The sequence below is a fragment of the Notechis scutatus genome, chromosome 4, assembly GCF_049901735.1.
Source record: "Notechis scutatus isolate UNSWTSFEM ecotype Mainland chromosome 4, rNotScu1.2, whole genome shotgun sequence".
NCBI lineage: Eukaryota > Metazoa > Chordata > Lepidosauria > Squamata > Elapidae > Notechis > Notechis scutatus.
This window is the reverse complement of record NC_142012.1, coordinates 54243057-54268590: the sequence shown is the minus strand read 5'-3', so window position 1 is coordinate 54268590 and position 25534 is coordinate 54243057. Positions and strand designations below refer to the sequence as shown.

The 25534-nt window shown below is 42.4% G+C and overlaps 1 protein-coding gene across 1 annotated transcript; it reads left to right on the top strand.

The window, feature by feature from the left end:
• Positions 1-78: 78 nt before the first annotated feature.
• Positions 79-24038, top strand: FAM114A1 (family with sequence similarity 114 member A1). The gene is made up of 14 exons (XM_087965812.1): positions 79-129; positions 2276-2603; positions 3766-3847; positions 6496-6606; positions 7629-7738; positions 8752-8886; positions 10483-10635; positions 12796-12919; positions 13682-13764; positions 14725-14910; positions 16233-16372; positions 18928-19000; positions 20577-20630; positions 22715-24038. The coding sequence occupies exons 2-14, from the start codon at positions 2286-2288 to the stop codon at positions 22811-22813; spliced, it is 1668 nt and encodes a 555-aa protein (XP_087821938.1). The 5' UTR covers positions 79-129; positions 2276-2285; the 3' UTR covers positions 22814-24038.
• Positions 24039-25534: the final 1496 nt, after the last annotated feature.

Sequence of the window (25534 nt, the reverse complement as noted above, 5' to 3'; positions counted from 1 at the left end):
CCCCGCACAGCCAAAGCTCGGCCCTTCGCTCGGCCCGCCCCGAGCCCCGCTCGCTCCTCGCTCCTCGCTTCTGCCGACGTGGCCGGGAGGGGAGTTCAGGGCGCGCCGGCAGGCAGCAGCTCGGCGGTGGTAAGAGGGCGAAATGACTGCCTGCAGCTTCCTCCTGCTTTTTCCTTTGCTTTCCTTCCCTTTCCTTCTTATTTGTTACCATTTCTTTCCTTTCCTTCTTCCTCCTTTCCTTTCCTTTCCTTTCCTTCCCTTCCCTTCCTTTCCCTTCCCTTCCCTTCCCTTCCTTTCCTTTCCTTTCCTTTCCTTCTGTTATTTTTCTGTTCCTTCCCTTCCCTTCCCTTTTTACTTGTTACCTTTCCTTTCCTTTCCTTTCCTTTCCTTTCCTTTCCTTTCCTTTCCTTCCCTTCCCTTCCCTTCCCTTCCCTTCCTTTCCTTTCCTTTCCGTCTGTTATTTTTCTGTTCCTTCCCATTCCTTCCCTTCCCTTTTTATTTGTTACCATTTCTTTCCTTTCCTTCCCTTCCCTTCCCTTTTTATTTGTTACCATTCCTTTCCTTTCCTTTCCTTTCCTTTCCTTTCCTTTCCTTTCCTTTCCTTTCCTTTCCTTTCCTTCCCTTCCCTTCCCTTCCCTTCCCTTCCCTTTCCTTGCATTCCTTTCCTTTCCTTTCCTTTTGCTATCATTTGTTACCATTTCTTTCCTTTCCTTCTTTCTCTTTTCCTTTCCTTTTTTCCCTTTCCACTCCTTTCTGTTTCTTTCTTTCATCTTTCTTTCCTTTCCTCTTTTCCCCTTTCCCTTTCCTCTTCTCCCTTCTTCCCTTTTTTTTTAAACAATGAAGGATTCTTCACTTCTTCATTTCTTTCCCACCCTTTGGCTTAAGTGTTGCCAGGAGAGCTGGTCCCATTGAGAAGCAGGAGGGAGGCAGAGATTTCTAACCTTAGGAGTGCTGTTTGGGGAGGGGGCTGAAGGCCAGGCACTCAAAGAGTTTGGGGGCAATTTGCTTTTGGGGGGAGGGCAACACTGCCTGACCATTTAGCAACAAGCTCTTTGCCCCAACTAGTCTGTCATGTCAAGAACCAGTTGGCCCAATGCGTTTGCATGTCAATGCATGTGTAGGAAAGTAAGTCTGCAAAATCCTAGGAGTAAAACTTACACTGTACATTAGATAGCGATGTGCAACTGAGCCAAGAGAAGGGCACGTTTTATTATTATTTTAATTATTATTTCCCAGAGGTGGTTAAAAATCCTCTCTGTAACTCTAATTCAACTTCTGAGTAGGCAGATGTAGTAGAGAGTATCAAAGGCAGAGTTGGAAATAAAACATCTATAAGCAAACAAGTAAATTGTTTTCTTAAGTTTTTGCGGGTACTTACATGTATGTTATTCAGCTTTGTTCGGGTATTTTCCCACGTCATTGTAGTTGTGCTTTTAAAGTTGTAGCAACGTTTCAGCAGAATCTCATCTGCGATCATCAGGCTTTTGTATTGTGTTAGTCTGTGAGTCAGACTTTCACAGCCGTTTTGTCTGACTCACAGACGAACACAATACAGAAGCCCAATGATGGCAGATGAGATTCTGCCGAAACGTTGCTACAACTTTAAAAGCACAACTACAATGACGTGGGAAAATACCCGAACAAAGCTGCATACCATACAAACAAGTAAGTTCTATCTACTGTCGTTTCCAAAGTTCTGATTTCAGCATTAAAAGTACCTTTCTGGAGTCTGTGTGGCTCTTTGCTTCCTTGGTCATGTCTAGAAGTGGGTCTAGATACCTCCTCATTCTGGAAGAGCTTTCCTTCAAAGTCAAGATGGCTCCTTCCTTACATAACAACATTTAATTACATATTAAATCAAGATGACTTCTTTGTAGAAGTTATACTACGTAGCTTAGGTTTCTTGTCTCTTGTTAGCAGCGTATGTAGTTTAGTATAAATTTAAAAAATAGAATTATTTTAAAATAAAAGATATTTTAAGGCAAGGATAATCTTGCCCTAAAGTATCTTTTATGCCATTAACATCAAGCATTTTAGCAATTTTCTCCAAGAAGACGGTTGGCCAACCTCACCTTGGGGAGAATATGAAGTGCTACCAGTTGGGGTGCTGCCAACACTGAGAAGAGAGAAGAATTACTACCGTGAGCCAGAATGACTGCTGAAGCTCTCTCTCTTTAGAATTTTACAGAGAAATGTGGAAATCTTCTAGTTTCCTTTCCTTTGAAAGCCTACCCCAACCGATTAGAAACATATCTCTACTTTTCTCCTCTTGTAGGGCCCAAAAAATGTCAGATAGCACAGGTGAGACATTAACTCCCGAGAAAAATGAAGGGATATTGCCATCTGAGCAGAACGTCTCAACATCCAACACAGCGGTGCATGATGAAAAGACAACGGAGGTATCGCCGCAAATTGGTAAAAAGGAAGCTTCTGAAAGCGCCAACAAGGACTCAGAAGAGCAACAGGCGTTAAATATGGAAGGTCCTTCAAATGAGCTACGGTCCAGTGGAGAAACAGCTAAGAAGGATGTGACCGAATGCAGTGACTCTATAAGCCTCGAACCAGAAGTTGGAGCTGAAGGGCTGAACGAAGAAAGGGATTTGGTAAGAAATAACCTGGCTGGAATTCTTTGGTGTATTGATAGATAAGGTTTGTTTACTCGTTTACTGGATCTCTCTCCTCCTTTTTCTCTAGAAAGTCAAGTCTGTTTATCCTTCCTTCTTTTTTCTCCACAGCCCCAACTCAACCCTTTAGAATGGTAGAGGGGGAAAGTTGCCAATTTCAGTTTCAGGATTTGCTTAGATGGCTCAGCCCCTCCCCCCAAAAAAAAAATCTTCTTAAGGGACAACACAAAAATTGCAGCTTTTCTCATCAAAAGCTCTTTCACCTAGCACTGGAGTCATCTTCTCGTGTTAGACCAATCAATACTGGGAGCAAGAATATTGACTAACTCGTCAACAAGCAAACACACAAAATGGGGTCAAGCCTTAGGGTTTTAATCATTCTGGGTTGTCAACAAATGACAACATTGGAAATATTGTGTGGGATGGGTGGATGGGTGGGTGGAAGGATTGATGAATGGATGGATGGACAAGTGGGTGGGTGGGTGGATGGAAGGATGGGTGTATGGGTGCATGGATGGATGGATGGGTGGATTGATGAATGGATGGATGGACAAAGTGGGTGGACAGGTAGGTGTGTGTATGGATGGATGGAAGGATGGGTGGGTGGGTGGGTGGATGGATGGATGGAAAGATGGACAAGTGGGTGGATGGGTGGATTGATGAAGGGATGGGTGGGTGGATGGATGGATGGAAAGATGGACAAGTGGGTGGAAGGATAGGTGGGTAGATGGAGGGATGGAAGGATTTTGATTCCTAATGTTCACATAGATAGCTGTTCTCCGTGATGATCTATCCCTAACTTGACTTTTTTTTTGACTCTCAGGTCTTCCAAAGGTGTGCCTGTTGCCATTACAACTGTGCACTCTCTGGGACTTGAAAGATGCTTTGTTTAAAACGTTGGCTGCATAGTTTCTAATTTAAAATAGTTATTGCTGTTTGCATTTAATATAGGTGGCTCAGGGCTGAACTGTGGTGTCCTTGGTGCACTCTGAGCTTGGCTGAAGGACTGCACAGTTTTACCGTACGGGACGCCCCCCTGCTTCATGCTGCATATACTTTAATTATTGGTTCCTTCCATTGCACGTAGCAATTTTTAACTAATGCAAATCTTTTTCTGCTTCTGTAACTCCCCCCCCCATAGGATTCAGTATCCAAAGGAAAAAGATGGACCACCTGGGGCTCCTGGAGCAAGTCCCTACTTTCAACTGCATCGGCTACTGTTGTTAAGTATCCAAACCCATATTAAGTTACGGTTTATCTAAACATTGTCTAAACATAGTTAAGCTTAAAAATATGATTTCCTCTATGATTATGATCAGTCCTTGGCTTAGAGTACATTGACACTAGGATATATTGTAAAAGGCTTCTGCCATTAGTGCAGGCAACAGAACTACTGTTGTTTAATTATTTTTCGACTTATGCATTTCTCTCTGAACAATCCCACTGCCCAGCCGTTTCTCCTTCTCCGAGATTCCACATCTGCATAGTTCATGCCAGAGAGCCAAATAGAATAGAGTAGAGTAGAGTGGAGTGGAGTGGAGTGGAGTGGAATAGAATTCTTTATTGACCAAGGTTGGACACACAAGGAATTGGTCTTGGTGCAAATACCCTCAGTATACATAAAAGAAAAGATACAGTCATCAAGAATCATCGGGTACAACACTTAATGATAGTCATACGGTACAATAAACAATCAAATCATACTAGGAAACAGTCAATATAAATCATAAGGATACAAGCGACAAAATTACAGTCATACAGTCACAAGTGGGAGGGGATGGGTGATAAGGAGGGATGAGAAGATTAATAATAATAGTCGTGCAGACTTTATTGAGGGAATTATTTGTTTAGCAGAGTGATGGCTTTCAGGGGAAAACTGTCCTTGTGTCTAGTTGTTCTGGTGTGCAGTGCTCTATAGCATCGTTTAAGGGTAGGAGTTGAAACCAGTGATGTAATTCAATTTTTTTTTACTACCGGTTCTGTGGGCATGGCTTGATGGGTGTGGTAGGAGAAGCATCCAGTCAGAGGTGGTATTTGCTGGTTCTCTGGACTACGCAAAATTTCCGCTACCGGTTCTCCAGAAATGGTCAGAACCTGCTGAATACCACCTCTGGTTGAAACAGTTTATGTCTGGGATGTGAGGGGTCTGTAGATATTTTCCCAGCCCTCTTTTTGACTTATGCAGGATACAGGTCCTCCATGGAAGGCAGGTTGGTAGCAATTGTTTTTTCTGCAGTCCTAATTACTCTCTGGAGTCTGTGTCTGTCCTGTTGGGTTGCAGAACCAAACCAGACAGTTATAGAGATGCAGATGATGGACTCAATAATAGCTCTGTAGAGCTGGATCAGCAGTTCCTTGGGCAGTTTGAGTTTCCTGAGTTGGCGCAGAAAGAACATTCTTTGGTAGGCCTTGACTTATAACCACAGCCAAGCCAAAATATTGAGCAGGACAGTTGTTAAATCAAAAAGCAATGGATGGAAACTCATCAAGGAGAGAAGCAACCTAGAAATTTCCTGACAGTTAGAACAATTAATCAGTGGAACAATTGGTCTCCAGAGGTTGTGAATGCTCCAACACTGGAGGTTTTTAAGAAGAGATTGGACAACTGTTTGTCTGAAATGGTATAGGGTTTCCTGCTGAGCAGCGGGTTGGACTAGAAGATCTCCAAGGTCCCTTCCAATTCTGTTTTGTTTTATTCTGTTCTGTGAGTTTTGCCCCATTTTATGTCCTTTCCTATATCCATCTGGAATATAACATTTTTATTTGGCCATTTGTTCTTACTTAACGAACTTCCAAAAGCAGATCGCTGCAATTAATAAAACATGATGGATGGCTGTCATTGATCTGGAGGAATTAAAATCTCCGATGATGTGGCATTATTTCCAAGGTCATACAAAGTCAGTTTGAGAGGATGAAAAATTAGGTTTTCTTAACAGTAGAAGCAACAAGGCAAAGGATTGGTTCCAAATTAAATTAAGCGCCAATGAGCTAAGACCAGAAAAATAGGCTGTGATACGGATTGAAATCCATTTGATGGGAACTTCATGTGATTTAACATTTCATCAGCTGATGGATCGGAGCTGAAGGGCCAGCTTTAAATCAAATCACTCAGGAAAGGTTGCATATTGGAATACTTGAAATGTTTTGCCAGGATGTAATCTCCGTGAAATCCTGTAAATCTAAGCCAACGTTATCTTTGATTTCATATGGGCTGGTGGTGGCTGAGGCCAAAAACTCTCCCAAAATCGGTCTCATCAGCTTTCATTTATACCTCTGACCCTTCAGTGGCTCTCTTACTGACTGAATTTGAATTTTTCATAGAGTTTCAGGATCAAGAAAACGTAGACCGGTTGCATATCATGTGTGTGTGTGTGTGTGTGTGTGTGTTTGTGTGTGTGTGTGTGTGTGTGTGTATGTATGCATGTGTATATGTGTGTGTGTGTGTGTTTGTGTGTGTGGTACTTGACTTACAAACACAATGGAGCCCAAAATTCCTGTTGTTAAGTGAGACATTTGTTTAGTGAGTTTTGCCCCGTTTTTATGACCTTTCTTGTCACCAGTGTGAAATGGATCACTGCCGTTCTTAAGTGAGTCACATGGTTGTTAAGTGAAATCTGCTTTCCCCCGTTGACTGTGCTTGTCAGAAGGTCCCAAAAGGGGATCACATGATCCCTGGGACACTGCAATGGTCATAAATGTGAACCAGTTGCCAAGCGTCTGAATTTTGACCTCATCGTCCTGGGGCTGACCCAAAGGTCGTAACTGTGAAAAAACAGTCATAAGCCACTGCTTTTGAGTGCCGTTGTAACTTTGAACGGTCACTAAAGGAACAATTGTAAGTCAAGGACTACCTATACTTGTTCCACTTCAGGTCAAGGATTAACGGCAGTTAAAGAAAAAGCCGGCATTCTCCGAACTCGTGCACCTTCCTCGGCATCTTTGGATGGGGGACCTCCGGAGACATCTGAAAACGTCATCGCAGGTCCTGTCTTTCTGAAGTGATCTGCCCCAGGGGTGGGCTTCAAAAAGTGGAGCAACCGGTTCTCTGCTCGGGTGCTGGGTGGGCGTGGTCATGGTGGGCATGGCCTAGTCGGCCTCCTGTGCCATTTTTGCCCTCACTGGGCTCTGAAGGCTTTTTGAGCCTCTGGGAGGGTGGAAACAGCCTTACTGGGCTCTGGAGACCCTCCGGAGGCCTTCCGGAGCCTCCAGGAGGCCTGTTTTCCCCTCCCAGGCTCCTGAGGTCTTCCAGAGGCCTCCCAGAGCCTCCAGGAGGCCTGTTTCCCCCTCCCAGGCTCCTGAGGTCTTCCAGAGGCCTCCCAGAGCCTCCAGGAGGCCTGTTTCCCCCTCCCAGGCTCCTGAGGTCTTCCAGAGGCCTCCCAGAGCCTCCAGGAGGCCTGTTTCCCCCCCTCCCAGGCTCCTGAGGTCTTCCAGAGGCCTCCCAGAGCCTCCAGGAGGCCTGTTTCCCCCCTCCCAGGCTCCTGAGGTCTTCCAGAGGCCTCCCAGAGCCTCCAGGAGGCCTGTTTCCCCCTCCCAGGCTCCTGAGGTCTTCCAGAGGCCTCCCAGAGCCTCCAGGAGGCCTGTTTCCCCCCTCCCAGGCTCCTGAGGTCTTCCAGAGGCCTCCCAGAGCCTCCAGGAGGCCTGTTTCCCCCTCCCAGGCTCCTGAGGTCTTCCAGAGGCCTCCCAGAGCCTCCAGGAGGCCTGTTTTTCGCCCTCCCTGAGCCTCCATACTAGCCCTGCGCTTAACTGGGATCCAAAATGGGCTGTGTGGAGACTCCTGGGAGGGGAGGGGAGGGGAGACGAGGGGTGGGCGGGGCAAGCCAACCGTTGCAACTACCGATCCGCCGAACCCCATGTAAAATTAACATCCAGTTCACTTGAACCGGTACGAACCGGTAGCATCCTCCCCGCCCCGCCCCGATCTGCCCAAGAATTCTTGTTTTCCTCACAAAATTGATAAGCATGTTCTTACTGGATTTTTTTCCCCAATGGGTTTCTTCCTTTAAGATGTGGAAGATGATCGACAGCAGGGTTTGGAAGAGGACGTGGCCTTATCCTCATCTCCTTCAGGATCACGGGGAGTGCTGTCAACCATCACTAGTGCTGTGCAGAACACCGTAAGGATTTCTAATAATAAAATAAGAGGAAGGACGGGCAATGATAGTAACTGGGAGAGGGATCTTGGAGTCCTGATGGACAATCGTTTAAAGATGAGCCAACCGTGTGTTGCAGCTGGTAAAATATCCAACACAGTCCTAGGCTGCATTAACAGAGGGATAGAATCAAGATCACATGAAGTGTTAGTACCACTTTATAATGCCTTGGTAAGGCCACATTTGGAATACTGCATCCAGTTTTGGTCACCATGATGTAAAAAAGAGATGTTGTGACTCTTAGAAAGAGTGCAGAGAAGAGCAACAAAGATGACTAGGGGACTGGAGGCTAAAACACTTGGCCAATAAAGAATTCTATTCCTATTCTATTCTATTCTATTCTATTCTATTCTATTCTATCTATTCTATTCTATTCTAGTCTAGTCTAGTCTAGTCTAGTCTAGTCTAGTCTATTCCTTAGTCCTGTTCTGTTCTGTTCTGTCTGTCTGTATTCCTATTCCCTATTCTATTCTATTCTATTCTATTCTATTCTATTCTATTCTATTCTATTCTTTCTTTCTATTCTATTCTTCTGTTCTGTTCTGTTCTATTCTATTCTATTCTTCATTCTTCTGTTCTGTTCTTCTGTTCTGTTCTATTCTTCATTCTTCTATTCCATTATTTTATTCTATTCTATTCTACTGTATTCCTTATTCCCTTATTCCCTTATTCCCTTATTCTATTCTATTCTATTCTATTCTATTCTATTCTATTCTTCATTCTGTTCTATTTTATTCTATTCTATTCTTCATTCTATTCTATTCTATTCTATTCTTTATTCTATTCTATTCTTCATTCTGTTCTATTTTATTCTATTCTATTCTTCATTCTACTCTATTCTGTTCTATTCTTCATTCTGTTCTATTCTATCCTATCCTATCCCATCTCATCCCATTCAAATTAATCTTGTTTACTTATTCATAAGTAAATCTATCAAACTGCTGGTCGACATGAGCATTCTGCTCTATTATACACAGGGTAAAAGTGTCCTAAGTGGCGGACTTGATGCTTTGGAATTTATCGGCAAGAAAACCATGAATGTTCTAGCCGAAAGTGATCCTGGATTCAAGAAAACCAAAATTCTGATGGAACGGACTGTGTCTTTATCTCAGGTGAAACATGCACAGAGAGATTTACCTCATAAACAGGGATTTAGCAAGACGTTTCTTATTTAGTCCCGTCTAGATGAGTTGGTGCCACTTCCACCTGATTTGGCAGGATGGGATTCTAGTCCTTGAAGGTTCTGCATCAAACCATCAGTACTTACAGATGGTTTTCCATTTTTTTGGAAAAGTCTTTTGAACAGAAGTCTTGTAATTGATTGATAACAATGAGTAACAATATACGGACACGGGTTATGATGTGAGTCAGGGATGGGCTTCAAAAAATTTAGCAACCAGTTTTCTGCCCGGTGGCTGGGGGGCCGTGGCCATGGTGGGCATGGTCTAGCTCCAGAGGTTTTCCTTCAGCTTCCAGGAGGGCGAAAATGGCCTCCCCGGGGTCCTGAGGCCCTCTGGAGGCCGGAAATGAGCTTATTTCTGGCCTTCTGGAATTTCCGGGAAGCCTGTTTTTCACCCTCCCCAGGCTCTGGAGGCTTTCCTCGAGCCTCCAGGAGGCCCATTTTCCCCCTCCCCAGGCTCCGGAGGCTCTCCGGAGGCCGGAAATGGGTCCATTTCTGGCTTTCTGGAGCCTCCAGGAGGCCTGTTTTTCACCCTCCCTGAGCCTTGGTGAGGGCCCTGCACTTACCTGCAATCCAAAACAGGCCACGTGGAGACTCCAGGGAGGGGAGGGGTGAGCAGGGCCAGCCAGTTGTTGCAACTACTGGTTTGATGAACCTGTCATGCCCCTGTTGGAGTCTGACTCTGAGGGAGAGGAGGAACAGCCAACAGGGAGTGGGAGTGTGGCTCGGGAGGTTGTGGAAGAAACTGGGGAAGGGCACAGGCCAGCTGGGCATTCAAAGGAAGACCCAGGCCCACCCCCTCTTCCTCCTAGGGCACACAGGGAGGAGCGGATAAGGGAGAAACGTAAATGGCGTGGTTCACGGGGGAGGAAAGGGCCTTGATCCCCTTCATGGGCTGCAGCTGTGAGGACTGTTTAAAAGGACAAGCTGTGCATGTCCCAGTGCTGGAAGCAAAGCATGAAATAATTCTAGTCTGTCGGTTCTTATCTGAATCTGGTGTCCTTCCCGGTGTGTGTATTTCGATATCTGTGGACTCTTCAAGCTCTTATCCTGCCTTGTCTCATTAATTGCTTCAGTGTGGTTTGTGTTGTTTTTTTCTATTTCTAATTTATATCTATTTTGAGTTTGAATAGCATTTCTTCCTTTTCGCAACTGTTTGTGGGGGAGTTTTTTTCTCCAGTTAATGATAATTGGAGCTTTGAAGCCAAGTTGAAGGAATTAAAGGGACTTCACCTGTTTTTGTGACTTTGTTGCTTTTGTATCCCACCCTGGGTCATCACAGAACCAGATGTAAAATTAACATTTGGTTCATGCAGCCCACTCCCAATAAAATAAGAAAATTAATTGTAACACATGCCTTATCCAATTTACATATGGGTAAGGCATGTGTTACAGTTCACTTTCTTACTTTATCTTTCTTATTTTTTTCCTATTGCTCTGTATTGGTCCTGGGTCTAGAGGTGAGAACATCTGTTTAAATCTGTTTCGCAGCCCCTAAATCAGAATCTTCCCCTCTGTATTTTCGCAGCTGCTGCGGGAAGCCAAAGAGAAAGAAAAGCAGAGACTTGCCCAGCAAGCGACCATGGAGCCGACAGCACATTACGGGGTGCTCTTCGATGAATTTCAGGGTTTGTCACATCTAGAAGCTTTGGAAATTCTGTCCAATGAAAGTGAAGTCAAGGTAGGGTCAACGAGCTGCATAAATCAAGAGAACTGGAGGTGTTTTTCAAAAAATGGTTTTCAGCAAGATAGCAATAGCAACAGCACTTAGATTTATATCCCGCTTCACAGTGCTTTTACAGCCCTCTCTCAGCAGTTTACAGAGTCAGCCTCTTGCCTCCAACAATCTGGGTCCTCATTTTAATGACCTCGGAAAGACGGAAGACTGAGTCAACTTTTCTTGAACCTCTGGCAGAGGCAGTTCTTTGCAATATGGCACTCTAACTTCGCCACCAGTTTCTTTCTTTCATTCTCCTCATTTTCCTTCCTTCCTTCCTCCTTCCTTCCTTCCTTCCTTCCTTCCTTCCTTCCTTCCTTCCTTCCTTCTTTCCTTCCTTCCTTCCTTCCTTCTTTCTTCTTTCTTCCTTCCTTCCTTCCTTCCTTCCTTCCTTCCTTCCTTCCTTCCTTCCTTCTTTCTTTCTTTCTTTCTTTCTTTCTTCCTTCCTTCCTTCCTTCCTTCCTTCCTTCTTCCTTCCTTCCTTCCTTCCTTCCTTCCTTTCTTCCTTCTTCCTTCCTTCCTTCCTGTCTTTCTTTCTTTCTTTCTTTCCCTTCCTTCCTTCCTTCCTTCCTTCCTTCCTTCCTTCTTTCTTTCTTTCCTTCCTTCCTTCCTTCCTTCCTTCCTTCCTTCCTTCCTTCCTTCCTTCCTTCCTTTTCTTTCCTTCACAAGCAATAGCACTTAGACTTATATGCCACTTCATAATCTTTACCACCCTCTCTAAGAGGTTTACAGAGTCAGCCTCTTGCCTCCAACAATCTGGGCCCTCATTTTACCCACCTCGGAAGGTGTTGTGGTTAGCCGGCAGCAGGTGCAGATGGCTGAGGAGAGCGAGGACTCAGATGTGGGGCCAAGACCATTAGGGAGTGGACTGCTGTACCACAAGTCACAAGGTTGTGTTTATGGAAGGTATGTGTGATAAGCCAGGGTGGAAGACAAAATAAACACACACAAAAAACAGGTGAAGCCCCTTTTTTTGCTTCACTTTGCTTCCAAGCTCCAAATATCCTTGACAAAAAACTCCCCCACGAGCAGTTACAAGAAGGAGGAGATTCTATTTAATTATAAAGAGTAAAAAACAGCACCAACCAGGCAAGATAAGGGCTAGAAAATGTCCACAGATATCAGAACACACACTGGGAGGGACGCCAAACTCAGAGAGGAACCATAAACTAGAGATATTTACATGCTTTGTTTCCAGCGCTCACCAGTATGCAGGTTCAAACTCTTATTCAGTTGTCACAGCTGCAGCCCATGAAGAGAATCAAGGCCCTCTCCTTCCGAACTGACCACGTCTCTCCCTTATCCTCTCCTCCCTGCATGTCCTAGGATGGAGAGGGATGGGCCTGGGTCCTCCTCTGACTGACCAGCCGGCCTCTACCCTTCCCCAGCCTCCTCCACAGCCTCCGGAGCCACACTTCCACTCCCTGTCGGCTGTTCCTCCTCTCCCTCAGAGTCAGTCTCCATCAGGGGCATGACAAAGTCCTTGATGAAGATGTTGAAGAGCACTGGGCCTAAAATAGAGCCTTGGGGTACTCTACTGCAATGGATTCATTAGAACTGACTTTTGGACCTGTGGAATAACTCAGGGTTGAACTGTGGGGTCCTTGGTACTCTCTGAGCTTGGTGGTTTTCTTACAGACGTTTCATCACTGAATTAGGTAACCTTGTCAATGCTAGAAGGGAGTGGGGTTTGCCCACATTTTATATGCCAACATGAACAGGGCGAATATAAAATAAGAGCAATCCCCTCTTCCTACTAGTACTGATGTTACCTAGTTTGGTAATGAAATGTCTGCAAGAAAGCCACCAAGCTCAGAGTGTACCAAGGACCATACAAATAGAATAATATCATTTTAGCATAGACTCGATGGTAAGTCTAATCTCTTTTCTTGATAGAGGTAAATATTTCTAGCTTTGGGTTGAAATGAGGGGGTCCTTGGCGCTCTCTGATCTGAATTATTTTATTGGAAATGTTTCACAGTAATAGGTAATATATCAGTGCTTATTGTAAGTCTAATGCATACAGACCTCTTCTGTTTTTCTCAAACATGCTATACCACAGCTATGATGAAATAGTCTGCCCAAAATATAGATATCTGGTATTGTAATGTTTATTTTTTTCAGGTACAATCGTATTTGGCATCTCTTGAAGGAGAGGAACTAGAAGCCGCAAAAAATGTGTTGATTCCTATTAAGGCAGTCTTCCTTTCGCAAGACTCAGAAAACCAGGACAAAGAAATTAAAAAAGGTAGTTGCTGAATGACAATTATTAAAGGAAGGATGGAGAAGGATGGCCCTTTTGTGACTTCTGGACTTCATCTCCCAGAATTCCTGAGCCAGGAACCATGCTGGCTCAGGAATTATGGGAATTGAAGTCAACAAGTCATAAAAGGGCCAAGTTCCCCACTTCTTTATTCAAGGATCCAATTATTGATTCAAAACTATGGAGCATATGTTTTGTAGGATATAAGCAGCTGGATCCTTTAAAAGGTTCTGCTGAAGCACTTTCTATTGAAAATAACTATTTTCTTAAATTTAATTGGACTTCTCCAGTCCTTTCTGTGTTTTGCCTTCTCTTCTCAATATGATGAAATTTGTGGATACTTTTTATTTGTTAAGTTTTCTTCTCATTGGGAAATGAAACATCCACACAACAGCCTTATCTTCGTTGCTGAGTAAGATGTATTTCAATTTCCCCCCCGCGTGCAACGGAATCAGATACCATCTCCAAGGTGGAAAGTAAACGGCTATCTTGGAAATTAGAAGTTATCCTCTTCTGTTAGGACAAAGAAGAGAACATTGCCCAGTGAATTAGTTAGAATGCAGAATAATAGAATTGTAAGGAACCTTGGAGATCATCTAGTCAAACCTCCAAAAATGCTATTTGTTTGCTAAAATATGACAGAGGAAGAAGGAGAAAAGGTTACATCTAATTAGAATCCTTTTGTTTAGGCACAGAAAGAATGTTTTTTCTCTTAATTTAACTCTTTTTCCTTGGTAATTGCCACAGAAGCAAGAGATGAATTTATTACAACGCTAACAGAATTGCTGTTTGAACTACACGTCGCTGCTACGCCTGATAAACTTAACAAGGTGGGGAAGGCTGTTTATTGGATCTTGGAAAATATTGCTTATTCAATAGCTCAGGGCAATGACCCTTGATAGCATATTAATTTTAAAAAAAAAACAAGAAATGGGGCAAGAGCAGGCAGCCTGGATATTATTACTATTTTTGTAAATTAGCAACTCTGAACACATCGAAGAAGGAGACAGAGAAGGAGGAAAATTGGTGAATGTGTTCCTAAATATTTCACAGTCAGGAAGTCTCACTTGGCAAAAATAAGACCTATTCACAGAGCAGTTCTTCACCATGTTATCAAATGCCAGTTCTGATGCGCCCAAAAGTCCATGGAATAATTTGGTCTATAATCTGCGACATGTAATTTTATGCTCCAAGTTACGTGGAGCCAAAGGAGTAGTGAAAACTGGCAAGATTAGGAATGGAAATATATGAGAAAGAAATCCATTAGAAATTCTGCAAATGCCATGGTATAATAGCTTGGAAACACAGTAACTTGGTTGGTTGGTTGTTGGTTGAGTTTTTGGGTCGTTGGTTGGGTGGTTGAATGTTTGGTTAGGTAGTTGGGTTGGTGGGTAGTTGTATGTTTGGGTGGTTGTGTGTTTGGGTGGTTGGGTTGTTGGTTGGGTGGTTGAGTGTTTGGTTGGGTAGTTGAGTTGGTGGATGGTTCTGTGTTTGGGTGGTTGGGTTGTTGGTTGTGTGGTTGTGTGTTTGGGTTGTTGGTTGGGTGTTTGGTGATGGAGCAATTGGGTAGTTGGGCAGTTGGGAGGTTAGTTGGGTGATTAGATGGTTGAACCAATGAACCAAAGAATCAATTAATGTAGCCACCCATCTCACATGTGACTCTGGAGTATTTTCTGCCAGGAAACTTAAGACCTGCTTTCTGTTGGAATCCAGATGTACCATTCTGAAGCAGTGCATTCCCACACTACAATAATAACTATCTGCCACTTTTGATGTTGGTTATGTTGCAGGCCAGAAAGAAGGCTTATGTCGCCTTAGAAGCAGCAAGTCTCTCCACATCTGGAGACCTGGAAGAGAACCCAGCAGGCCAAACTAAAGAAGCAGTTGATGAAATTGTAGAAATGCAAGTAACCGAAGAAAAATCTCAGGTGGGAGAACCTGAAAAGACAGAAACAAAAAGAACCAAAACTGTAGAGGTGAGTGATGACCAGGTCTTCCTTGGTGACTTGAAGACTTGTGGGCTTCAACTCCCAGAATTCCCCAGCCGGCCAGGCAAATTATCTCTCCTTCTCCATGTTGGCTGGGGAATTCTGGGAGTTGAAGTCCACAGGTCTTAACGTTGCCAAGGTTGGGCGCCTCTAATTTACACAGGTCTTAGAGAAATTCTGGACTGTGGTAAAGAGGACAATGAGGCATGAAGGAGAGGCTATACCAGGTTACGGCAGGGCCAAGGTTTTCCCGCGACAATCTTCTCTGCTTTCCAAACTCTGAAAATATTTCACAATTATTCCTCCAAAATAAATTTTATTTGTTTTCTACTGGCAATAATAAGGCACTCACTCTTTTATTTTTGATATGGTGGGCAAAATTTCAGGAATTGCAATAAGTAAATAAATAAAATATCAAAATATCCAGCTTCACAACACCAGAATTGGGTGTCGAAAAATCAAGATAGCATCCATGGCCATAGAATCAAAATGTGCGCTCCCGTTTTTTTAAACAATTATCACAATAAATGAAAAAAAGAGGTTGAGCCCAAGGCCATGAACACCATCTTGATTTTTTTTGATAACCTCTTTAGATATCATGAAAAGTGGAACGTTTGAGATCCCTTCTTATTTTTATTTTTATTTTTTTTGCACCTCCTGAAATTTTGTCCACCATGTCAAAACTGACTACCAGCCCACCAGGCTTTTAACTCTTATCCACTGCTCTTATAATGTCTTGAAAACTTTTTAAACTTTATTTTAAAAGATTAATATCTAATAATGTTTTGCCTTTGGGGCAACACTTTGCAATGATATCAACTAGAACAATTCCATCAGAAGAAAACTTCTGCGTTGCTCACCCCGAACCATCTCGATCTGACTTCTGAAATTTCCATTCAATAGGTTAAGTTTAGGATATAAATTATGAGAGTAGTAATTTAGTAATAATAGGAACAGAATTTTCTCCTTATTACCTACAAAGTCAAATACTTCCTATTAGAAGGAACCGAGGTTCTAGCAATGTCTTTAGCAAATGATATTTTCTGGACATTTCTCTCTTACATGTACAGCATGACTTGACTTAGCATCTGCGCTATTTAGTAAAATTTACTGCCTTGTAAATATGCTCAGCATCTAGACCAGGGGTGTCCAACCTTGGCAACTTTAAGACTTGTGGACTTCAACTCCCAGAATTCCTCAGCCAGCAAAGCTGGCTGAGGAATTCTGGGAGTTGAAGTCCACAAGTCTTAAAGTTGCCAAGGTTGGACACCCCTGATCTAGACTAATCAGCCAAATTTCCTTCTTTCAAGGAATTGTACATGTTGTCCATCGGAAGCCTGGCCGAAGTAACAGCCCGTTGCATTGAACAACTTCATAAATTAGCAGAATTAATTCTCCATGGACAAGAAGTTGAAAAGCCAACCTTGGACCAAGCGCGAGGCCTAACAAAGTGAATATATTTTCATTTGCTGTTCTTTCTGTGCAAAGGTTACTGTTCATTCATTCATTCATCATCATATTTTCAATTTTTTCGGGATAGTATTGTCACACGGCCACACAGGTTTTGCTTGGTGGTGAGGCTTTATAACATTGGGCTGCCCCAAGGAACCTCTACAGGTGTCACTGCATCTGTGGCATTACAGGTACCGTGTTTCTCATATAATAAGGCCGGGTCTTATTTTTTTTGAGCCCCAAAAAATGGCTAGGCCGTCTTTTGGGGTGACTTAATTCCCCCCTTGCATCTTCGGGCAGGCGGCGACGACTTGGATGTTGACCTCAGCGTTGGTGGGGCACTTCGTATCGGGGTCAACACCGGCAGCACCATATCCGGGTGTGCAACAAAAGTACTTCCTAATGGCAAGCCCCCCACCATTCCCCCATTTTGCATGTTTTAATATAGGCCTTAATTTGGGGGAGGGGCTTAATTTCACTTCATGCCTATAAAACATGCTGGGACTTCCTATTGGGGGAGGCCGTATTGTTGGAGAAACAGGGTAATTGTGGTTGAGCAACAGTGACTGCCGGCAGTCACAACAGTGATGCAAAGCAATTTTGCAACCAATCCTGACACATACATCCTTTGCAGATCTGTTAAAGAAAGCTAAAGTAAGATCACAAGCACACTCACAGTTTCATTTAGCGACTGCTTTACTGAATGACCAAGTTGCTGGTCTCAACTGCAGTTGCTAAATGAGTACTTGTAGATGGAGTCCAATGACTTTCCATTTAAAAAAAAAAATCCTAATTTTAAAAATGGCTAAAATTGTGTAAAAGTAGCCAAGTCTTGCCAAGATTTCTATGATCACCCATTACCTCTTTAAGTGATGTTTTAACTTAATGTTTGCAATGTTTGAAAATGTCCCATTATTTGGATTATTTTGGGGGGAAAGCAATGAATCAAAAGGCAAAGCTGAGTTCCACTGGGGAAAAAAATTGCTGTTTTGTATGTTATGTGTCATATGATGACCGATCAAAGTGGAATGTTTATGTAAATTTATGTAAATCTCTCTATATAAAAGCAAAATACTACTCATGCATCATCACAAAATCTCCAGAACTGTAAAGTCTACAATCTTGAAATCTGGCACATATGTTCCTCTTGGCTTCTAGGTCCTCACTAAATAAGGATTTTTTGAAATGACCATCAGAGTATTAGTATTTCTATAGTATTATTAACATGCTCTGATTCTAAGGAGTTCTACTCCCCCGCCCCACCTGAAAAGAAATATGTTCCAAATGCAAAACATAAGCAGAGGGGAGGAGTTTCAGTTTCAGTTTCACAGCACCAAGCAGCTTTAATACAGAACAGTTGAGCTAAGCCACGCCCAGGCTCCTTGCTGGCTCCTTCTTGCTCACACAGCAAATACTCTTTCAGTTTCCAAACAGCCCTCAACTGTCTCACACACTGATAGGACACTAGCCAGATGAATACCGATGGATGCTGGTAGGCAGAGGCACAATTTCTCCCCCCTTATTTTCCTCTCCAAAAACTAAGCCTGACCTCATAGTTTTGTAGTGAAGCACTGGTATTGAGCTAGTATGTTATATCCATGAGCAAATATAAGGGGCAATCCTGCATGCATTATGTAGGACAGATGGGGAGGAAGCTAAACCCACACTGCAAAAAAACAACAACAAGTGGTCAGACGAGGAGACCGAACTCATTGGTAGCCTCACGCTGCAATGAATAAGGACATACATTCAATTTTGCAGCTACTAAGATTGTTGGACGAGCAGGTACAAAATCAGCCAGGGAAGTGATTGAAGCCTGGGAAACAGGCCAATAGGAGTGCTGACTTATCACTATTTATCAAGTACTTAGGAGGCAAGGGCTTGGCAGCCCAAGCAGTGGTGGGATTCAAAAAAGTTTACTACCAGTTCTGTGGGCTTGGCTTAGTGGGCATGGCATAGCTTGGTGGGGAGGGCAGGGGAAGGATACTGCAAAATCTCCATTCCCTCCCCACCCCACTAACCTGCTTTCCAGCTCTGTTCTCCTGTGCAGGGCAACAAAAGAAGACCCAGCTGATCAGCTGGGAATCAGGAGGCAGAGAAGAGATGGGGGTGGGGCCAGTCAGAGGTGGGATTGGCTGGTTCTCCGAACGACTCAAAATTTCCACTACTGGTTCTCCAGGACTGGTCAGAACCTGTTGAATACCCACCTCTGAGCCCAAGGAAACAACAGCTGACGATTTAATAGCCATCCATCAGCACACCCCAATCAATATCTAAAAAGCCATATACAAAAGCCATATAAATACCACACATGGAACAGCAAACACTCTGCTAGAGAGAAATTTCCTGAGGATTCGTTTCCAGCACGAGTCCGAAAACTTGGAAGATTAAATCTTTGGTCCCAATGACTGACCCAGATTGGATATTCCTATTCTTTGTCTAAGGTAGTAATAATGAATGGGTAATCATCTAGATTGCAGTTTGGTCTGAAATATTCAAGAATATGCTGATTACAATGGACAAACACTCATATTCCCATTATGTTTTCCACAGCTTAACAAATATGATGTGCAATGAAGTGTCATCCCTCTCAAAACAATTTTCCAATGTTTTGACTTTGGTTGCGGTAAGTCATTTCACAATTTCATTTCTTTTATTACTTCATGTGTTATTCTTTAACTAAGCCAGAGAGTGAGGGAGCAAATAGGGGCATTTAAATGGTATCTCTCTAATCATCATCCAATGCACATAACATATTTCTCACAGAACCACAAGCCAAAAAAAGTGATCATCTATTCTTAATCAGATAGATAGATGATAGATAGATAGATAGATAGATAGATAGATAGATAGATAGATAGATAGATAGATAGAAAGAATTCTTGGCCAAGTGTGATTGGACACACAAGGAATTTGTTTGGTGCAAATTCTTATGCATATATAGTATAGCTTTTAAGTGACACGTTTTTCTCTACTCTGTTTCATCAAAGGTGCCAATAATTGCCAAGTTTTATAGCCAATGGCTTTACTCTGCAGGAAGTTTTTGGATAATAAGGGGATAAAATATGAGACAAGCAGATTATAAAGACTGTAGTAAGAACTAAATAAGCTGGGAAAGATTTCCTGAAGTAAACTCTGTATGACTTGGCTCTAAACTAGTCAGAACCAATCCTTCTCAGCAACTAAAGGGAGAAAGTCTTTAGAGAACACAGATATTATTAATTTTCTGGAAAAGTAGTGGGTGCAGTGCACTGTGTGATATGTACGACATGATGTAAGTTTGCTTGGCTGTTTGCAATTAATTGCATGCATTTTAATTAAATGAAAATACATATCAAAATCATATATATTCTGTGGGGTCCTTGCTGTTCTCTTAGGCTAATGGTTTTCTTGCAGATGTTTCATTACCCAACTAGGTGACATCATTACTGTAGTTTTAGAAGTGAATGGGAGGTAGTAGTAGTAGTAGTAGTAGTAAGAGTAGTAGTAGTAGTAGTAGTAGTAGTAGTAGTAGTAAGAGGAGGAGGAGGAGGAGGAGGGATATGAAGACTGTGGGTACACTCTGAGATTGACTGGTTTCCTTGCAGACATTTCATGACCCAGCTAGGGAACATCATCAGAGTAGAAGGGAATGGGGGTTTGTTTGCTGTTTATATACTAGTGATTTGCCCTGTCAGTGTTGGTGGGAGTGATGTTGATAATCCCTTGATTAGGCTGTTGTTTACTGTTAGCTTGCTTGTCTGCCTTAGTAGGTCTGATTAAAATATTATTTACATCTTGATCATTGGTGTAGTATCATTCTTGTTAATTTCTGCTTATCTGGGTGTGGATTGCTGGTGAGGAAGTGTTTTGGCTTGTTAGCTTCCTTTCTGCCAAGAAAACTCCCACCAACCCTGACATTGTTCACTGACAGTGACTATTTCACACTACAAATTGGAAGAGAGTGTGTGTGTTTTAAATTCCCATATGCAATTAAATCCCCCACCGTGGACTCAGATCCTTTGCAAAAATTTCTAACACATTTTGGTTTTAAAGCCAGTCCTTTAGCTCCATGTCTGTCAGATGTTCAGTGTTGAGGAAAATTACATTATATAGCTGGTCAATGAACACAAAGCCTGTTTCTGTGAGAGTAAGTCAATATTTTCCCTTTATCGGAATTTCATTTGGTGACATTTTCTTTCTCTGTGTTTTCCTTTAAACAGAGTGACAAGAAAGCTGAAATTCTGAATCCAATGGTCAATAGTGTGCTATCTGAGGTAAGTAAGGCCCATATCTACTTTATCTAAGAAGCCAATTGGCTATCATCTTCTCACCTGCATTGATACCCTATGAAAAGCCAGAAAATGTAGTAGAACCAGAAGGCAGCACAAGAAACAATGGATGGAGACTAATGAAGGACAGCAACAACCTGGAATTAAGGAGAAACTTCCTAACAGTGAGAACAATTAACCAGTGGAAAGGGTGGTCTCCAGAGATCATGGGTGCCCCATCACTGGAGGTTCTTAAGAAGAGACTGGACAGCCACTTATCTAAAATGGTATAGGTAGGTCAGTGTTGGTTAAGTGCTGAAACGGGAGTGCGCACGCACCAGAAACCAGAAGAGCAGCTCCTGGTGCATGCATGCATGCCAGCCACCTGCTCTTCCAGCTTCTAACATGCATGTGCATGGTAAGACCAGATAGCCAGCCAGTTTCTGGCTTCCCCATTGACTACCTGTACAGTGTCAGGGTTCCGGCAGTTACCCCAATTTAAATCATGAGTCTCGAGCCAAACTTCCAAAACTTCAAAAGAATTTATTGGGGAGTTAACATACTGGCACTGCCTGTGTGTATCATAATTCATATTCTCCAATGGGACACATCCATAGCCAAGAGCCATCAATCATGTTCTCCAGTTAGAATTTTGCGTGGCAGAAACTTCAGTCACCTAGTTACTATCTTTGAAAACACTTATGGAATGCAGTTTCGGTTTTGCAAGCTGCTCCACCGCTCCCGCCTCCCTTTCTGTTGGCAACTCTAAAAAGACCATAGAAATATTTTATGAGTTGACATACAGGCTGCTACAGTTTCAATCTTGGGGAATAAGGTTGTATTTTTGGCAAATATGATCATTTGAGATGCTAGTATCAGGATTCCAAGTAATACACCCATAACAATCAGAACTCTGAGGCAGGTAGATTCCTCCAAGAACAATTTTATTTGATTTATCATATTGGCACAAGCTGGTGAAAACCGACTCTAAAGGATCCCATGGTTTTCACCCAATTAAAAGTAAACGTTTTCCCCTTTTCCCAAACAGCCACATGGTCCAATCAGGGCGCTGTCCAGTTGCTTGGTAACATCACTCCTCCTCCTCTCTTCAGCCACCTGTTGGAATGTCCTTGGTTCCCAGGGGGAAGTCTTTTGATTTGGCTACAAACCCCCAGCTATCTCTAATTCCCCCTCCCTAACCCTCATGTCTGTTGTGGCAACCCTGAAGCCTTAAAGATGGCTTCAGTCAGGACAACGTCAGAGTTGACAGCTAGCTTTATTGGAAACAGATCCCTTGAGCTCATAAAAAATGCCACACTTTGCTCATAATAGTCCCAAAGGTGCTTTTTTTTTTTCTTCCAAGAGGCAACTGGACTTTCTGGTTTTTCTTTGAAGACAGATAACAGATAATCAGAGTTGGAAAGGACCTTATAGGTCATCTAGTCCAACCCCCACCCAAGCAGGAGACCCTACACCATTTCTGACAGATGGGAGTCCAATCTCTTCTTGAAAGTCTCAAGTGATGGCGCTCCCACAACTTCCAAAGGCAACTTCTGTTCCATGGATTGATTGTTCTCACTGTCAGAAAGTTTCTCCTTGTTTCCAGGTTGAATCTCTCCTTGTTCAGTTTCCATCCATTATTCCTTGTCTGGCCTTTGGATACTTTGGAGAATAGCTTGACCCCTTCTTCCTCTCTGTGGCAGCCCCTCAAATATTGGAGCACTGCTCTCCTGTCTCCCCTGGTCCTTCTCCTCACTAGACTAGCCATACCCAGTTCCAGCAACATTCACCGTATGTTTTAGCCTCCAATCCCCTCATCATCCTGGTTACTCTTCTCTGCACTCTTTCTAGAGTTTCAACATCTTTTTTATAGTGTGGTGACCAAAACTGGATGCACTACTCTAGGTGTGGTCTTATTAAGGCTTTATAGAGTGGTATTAGTACCTCACTTGATCTCGATTGTATCCCTCTGTTAATGCAACTTAGGATTGCTTCTCATCCAAGAAGCTTCTTCAGCTCTTATATTTGCTAATAATACTTTATTCTTATGCTAATATTATGCTAATAATAATATTTTCTTTTCTCATTAGGGCTGTAACAGCACTGTGTATATTCAAGACGCTTTCCAGTTGCTTCTTCCGGTTCTTCAGATCTCACATATCCAAATCCATTGCTTGAAAACACAATAGGGATTTCCTCTAAACTAGCCATCAATTTAATTTCTGATGGGTACCATTAATTAATATCCAAATGCCATATAAGCCATTCTGGAGTCTTTAGAAGGACACTAAATGCAGGATTTTCATGGAAAGTATCAAACAAACATTTTCGACCCGTAGGAACTATTTTAAGTGTGTTCAAATCAGCGAAGTGGAAAGCAACTTCATGTTTCTTGTAGTAATTTAAGGCGTATTCTGGTTTTATTGGTGCAAATTCACCTTGGATATATTGCTAAATATTTTAGATTTTGTTTTGGAAAAAATAAGTTGTCCTTTTTTTTTGTCCCCCTTATGCTTAAAGACTTTATCGAGTTAAATTGAGACAGTCAGAAAGACAAGACATTGATTTTGCTGTGATCCTAATATTAAATGTAAACATTCAGGGGAGAGCACCAAAAGTATCATAGAGGAATGGATCTTATTTCTAATGTTGCTTTTAACATTAGGCCTTATTCTTGACACTAAGTCCATTTTCCATTTGTGGTCCTTCAATCCTCCCACCTGCAGAAATGTTTACTTGTCTTAGCAATATTATTAATTATTGCAAGTTAGTTTTTGTAGGCTTACATCATAAAGTCTTGTGCAGAAAAAGCAGTAAACTATTGAAATGGATGATTACTTCTTAGCTCCTCCCCAGTCAATTAGAATCATGTTTTTGCTTATACTGATTCCTTACACTGAAGGGGATCCATATTTGGGTTTGAGCTGGGTGTTTTTTTGCAGACATTTCATGACCCAAGCAGGCAACATCATCAGTGCTAAAAAAAGAAAGGCACTCTGTTAGGTATATAAGTCACCTAACAGTAATTTGGGTTGGAAATATATAAACCAGGATAGACATTTTACTACTGTATCTTTAAGAAAATGCAAAACTTGTAATTGGGTATGGTTTCTCAAACGGCCATAAGATGGAGCCAGAAACCTGGGTTGTCTTAGTCTTAGTCTCAGAAGAGTCTGTGTCTCAGTGAGTCTCTCTGTTTCCTTCTGTTGGAGAGTTTTGCCGTTCCTCCTAATTGACTGCTATTCCTGGATTTGATGTAAGTCTGATACTGAACTGTTTTTGACACTGGACTTTGTTATTGGATTATCCCTGGATTGAAAACTGACTGACTTACCTGTAAATGACTTTTGATTGCTTGTTTTGAACTTTGCTTAAACCTTTCTGGAAGTAAAAACCTACATTTACTGTACAGTGTATCTGTGTGCTGTGTGTGTATTATTCAACACTTCTCTCACTACGTCTCCCTGTATGCACTCATTCTCCTAACGGGGAATTACCTCAACACACTCCCTTCTAGCACTGATGATGTTTCCCAGTTGGGTCATGAAATGTCTGCAAGAAAATCACCAAGCTTGGAGAGCAACAAGGATCCCCAGTTGTTCTCCTCCTCCTCCTCCTCCTCCTCCTTTCCACTCCCTTCTAACAACTGATGATGTTATCTAGTTGGGTAATGAAACATCTGCAAGAAAATCACCAAGCTCAGAGAGCACCACATTTCAACTTTGAGCTACAAATAATCTGGTTTATGGATTTAATTGGGTTTGCATTTCTCAGTCCACTCCATATTCCAGTACTGTTGCTCTGTTAGGGAATGTCTTATGTTTTCGTATGTAGCTTCATGCAAATCTCACAAATCGAGAACATTTTTCTGGCACATAGGATCCAGGACGCCACAATCTGCTTCCAGTTCAATGAATTAACTTATAAGGTATTGCTGAACTACATCTCAGAACACCAGAATATGGCAGATATGGAACAGAATGTTCTAGCATTTTCCAGCACGTTCCATTTCAAAGTTTTGTGTATCTCCATCTCTTTTAAGCTTACTTGTAGAGATTCTGCAGCAAGTACTGTGACTTTCATTAATTTAACACAGGGGTGTCCAACCTTCGCAACTTTAAGCCCTAACAGATAATCAGAGTTGGAAGGGACCTTATAGGTCATCTAGTCCAACCCCCGCCCAAGCGAGAGACCCTACACCATTTCTGACAAATGGCAGTCCAATCTCTTCTTGAAGGTCTCAAGTGATGGACTTCAACTCCCAGAATTCCCAAGCTAGCCCGTTGAAGTCTTAAAGTTGCCAAGGTTGGACAGCCCTGATCTAACAGAATATCGAGTTGTTGTTTCTTAAAATACGTTGCATCAAAGCATTGTGAGTTAAGATTTTATACCGCATAATATACTAGCTGCTCCTGCAGAGAATATTTGTGAAAATGGATAATTGTCATAATTAAGGTGATCTTTTAACTAAACGTTGCCTAGGAATATGTTGTGTGCCTTAGAGAAATATTTAAAAAGAATCATTTATAACAGTGGATGATGGCTTAATTTGAAGCAGCTTTTAGGGAAGGGTTCAATGCACAGAGCACAGTTTATCACTTGGGGGGGGAAAAAACAAGGAAGAAGCTACTAAATGAGACAAGGAGCAGAATATCCCATGGAAGATTTATCTACAAAGATAGAACTTCCCTGGATAGTATGATGTCCCAGTGCTTATTTTCATTTAAAAGGACATAACATCAATGTCCTTTCGTGTTTCGTTAAATTGTGTTTATTTGCAGTACACAGACTAAGCACAGATGACTCAGCTTACAGCAAGCCTGCCCCTGTTCATTAAGGATAAATGTAATTAAACTTTTAAGGCTCTGGATGAGGAATTAGAGCACCAGGAAGAGACAATGGCCCAAGAG

What these genes read in the sequence shown, in the direction of transcription:
- FAM114A1 (XM_087965812.1), top strand. Translation starts at nt 2,286, where the DNA reads ATGTCAGATAGCACAGGTGAGACATTAACTCCCGAGAAAAATGAAGGG. An exon ending in CCAATGAAAGTGAAGTCAAG is followed by an intron (nt 10,636 to 12,795) that starts GTAGGGTCAACG and finishes TATTTTTTTCAG; the next exon opens with GTACAATCGTATTTGGCATC. An exon ending in TCAATAGTGTGCTATCTGAG is followed by an intron (nt 20,631 to 22,714) that starts GTAAGTAAGGCC and finishes TTTTCTCATTAG; the next exon opens with GGCTGTAACAGCACTGTGTA.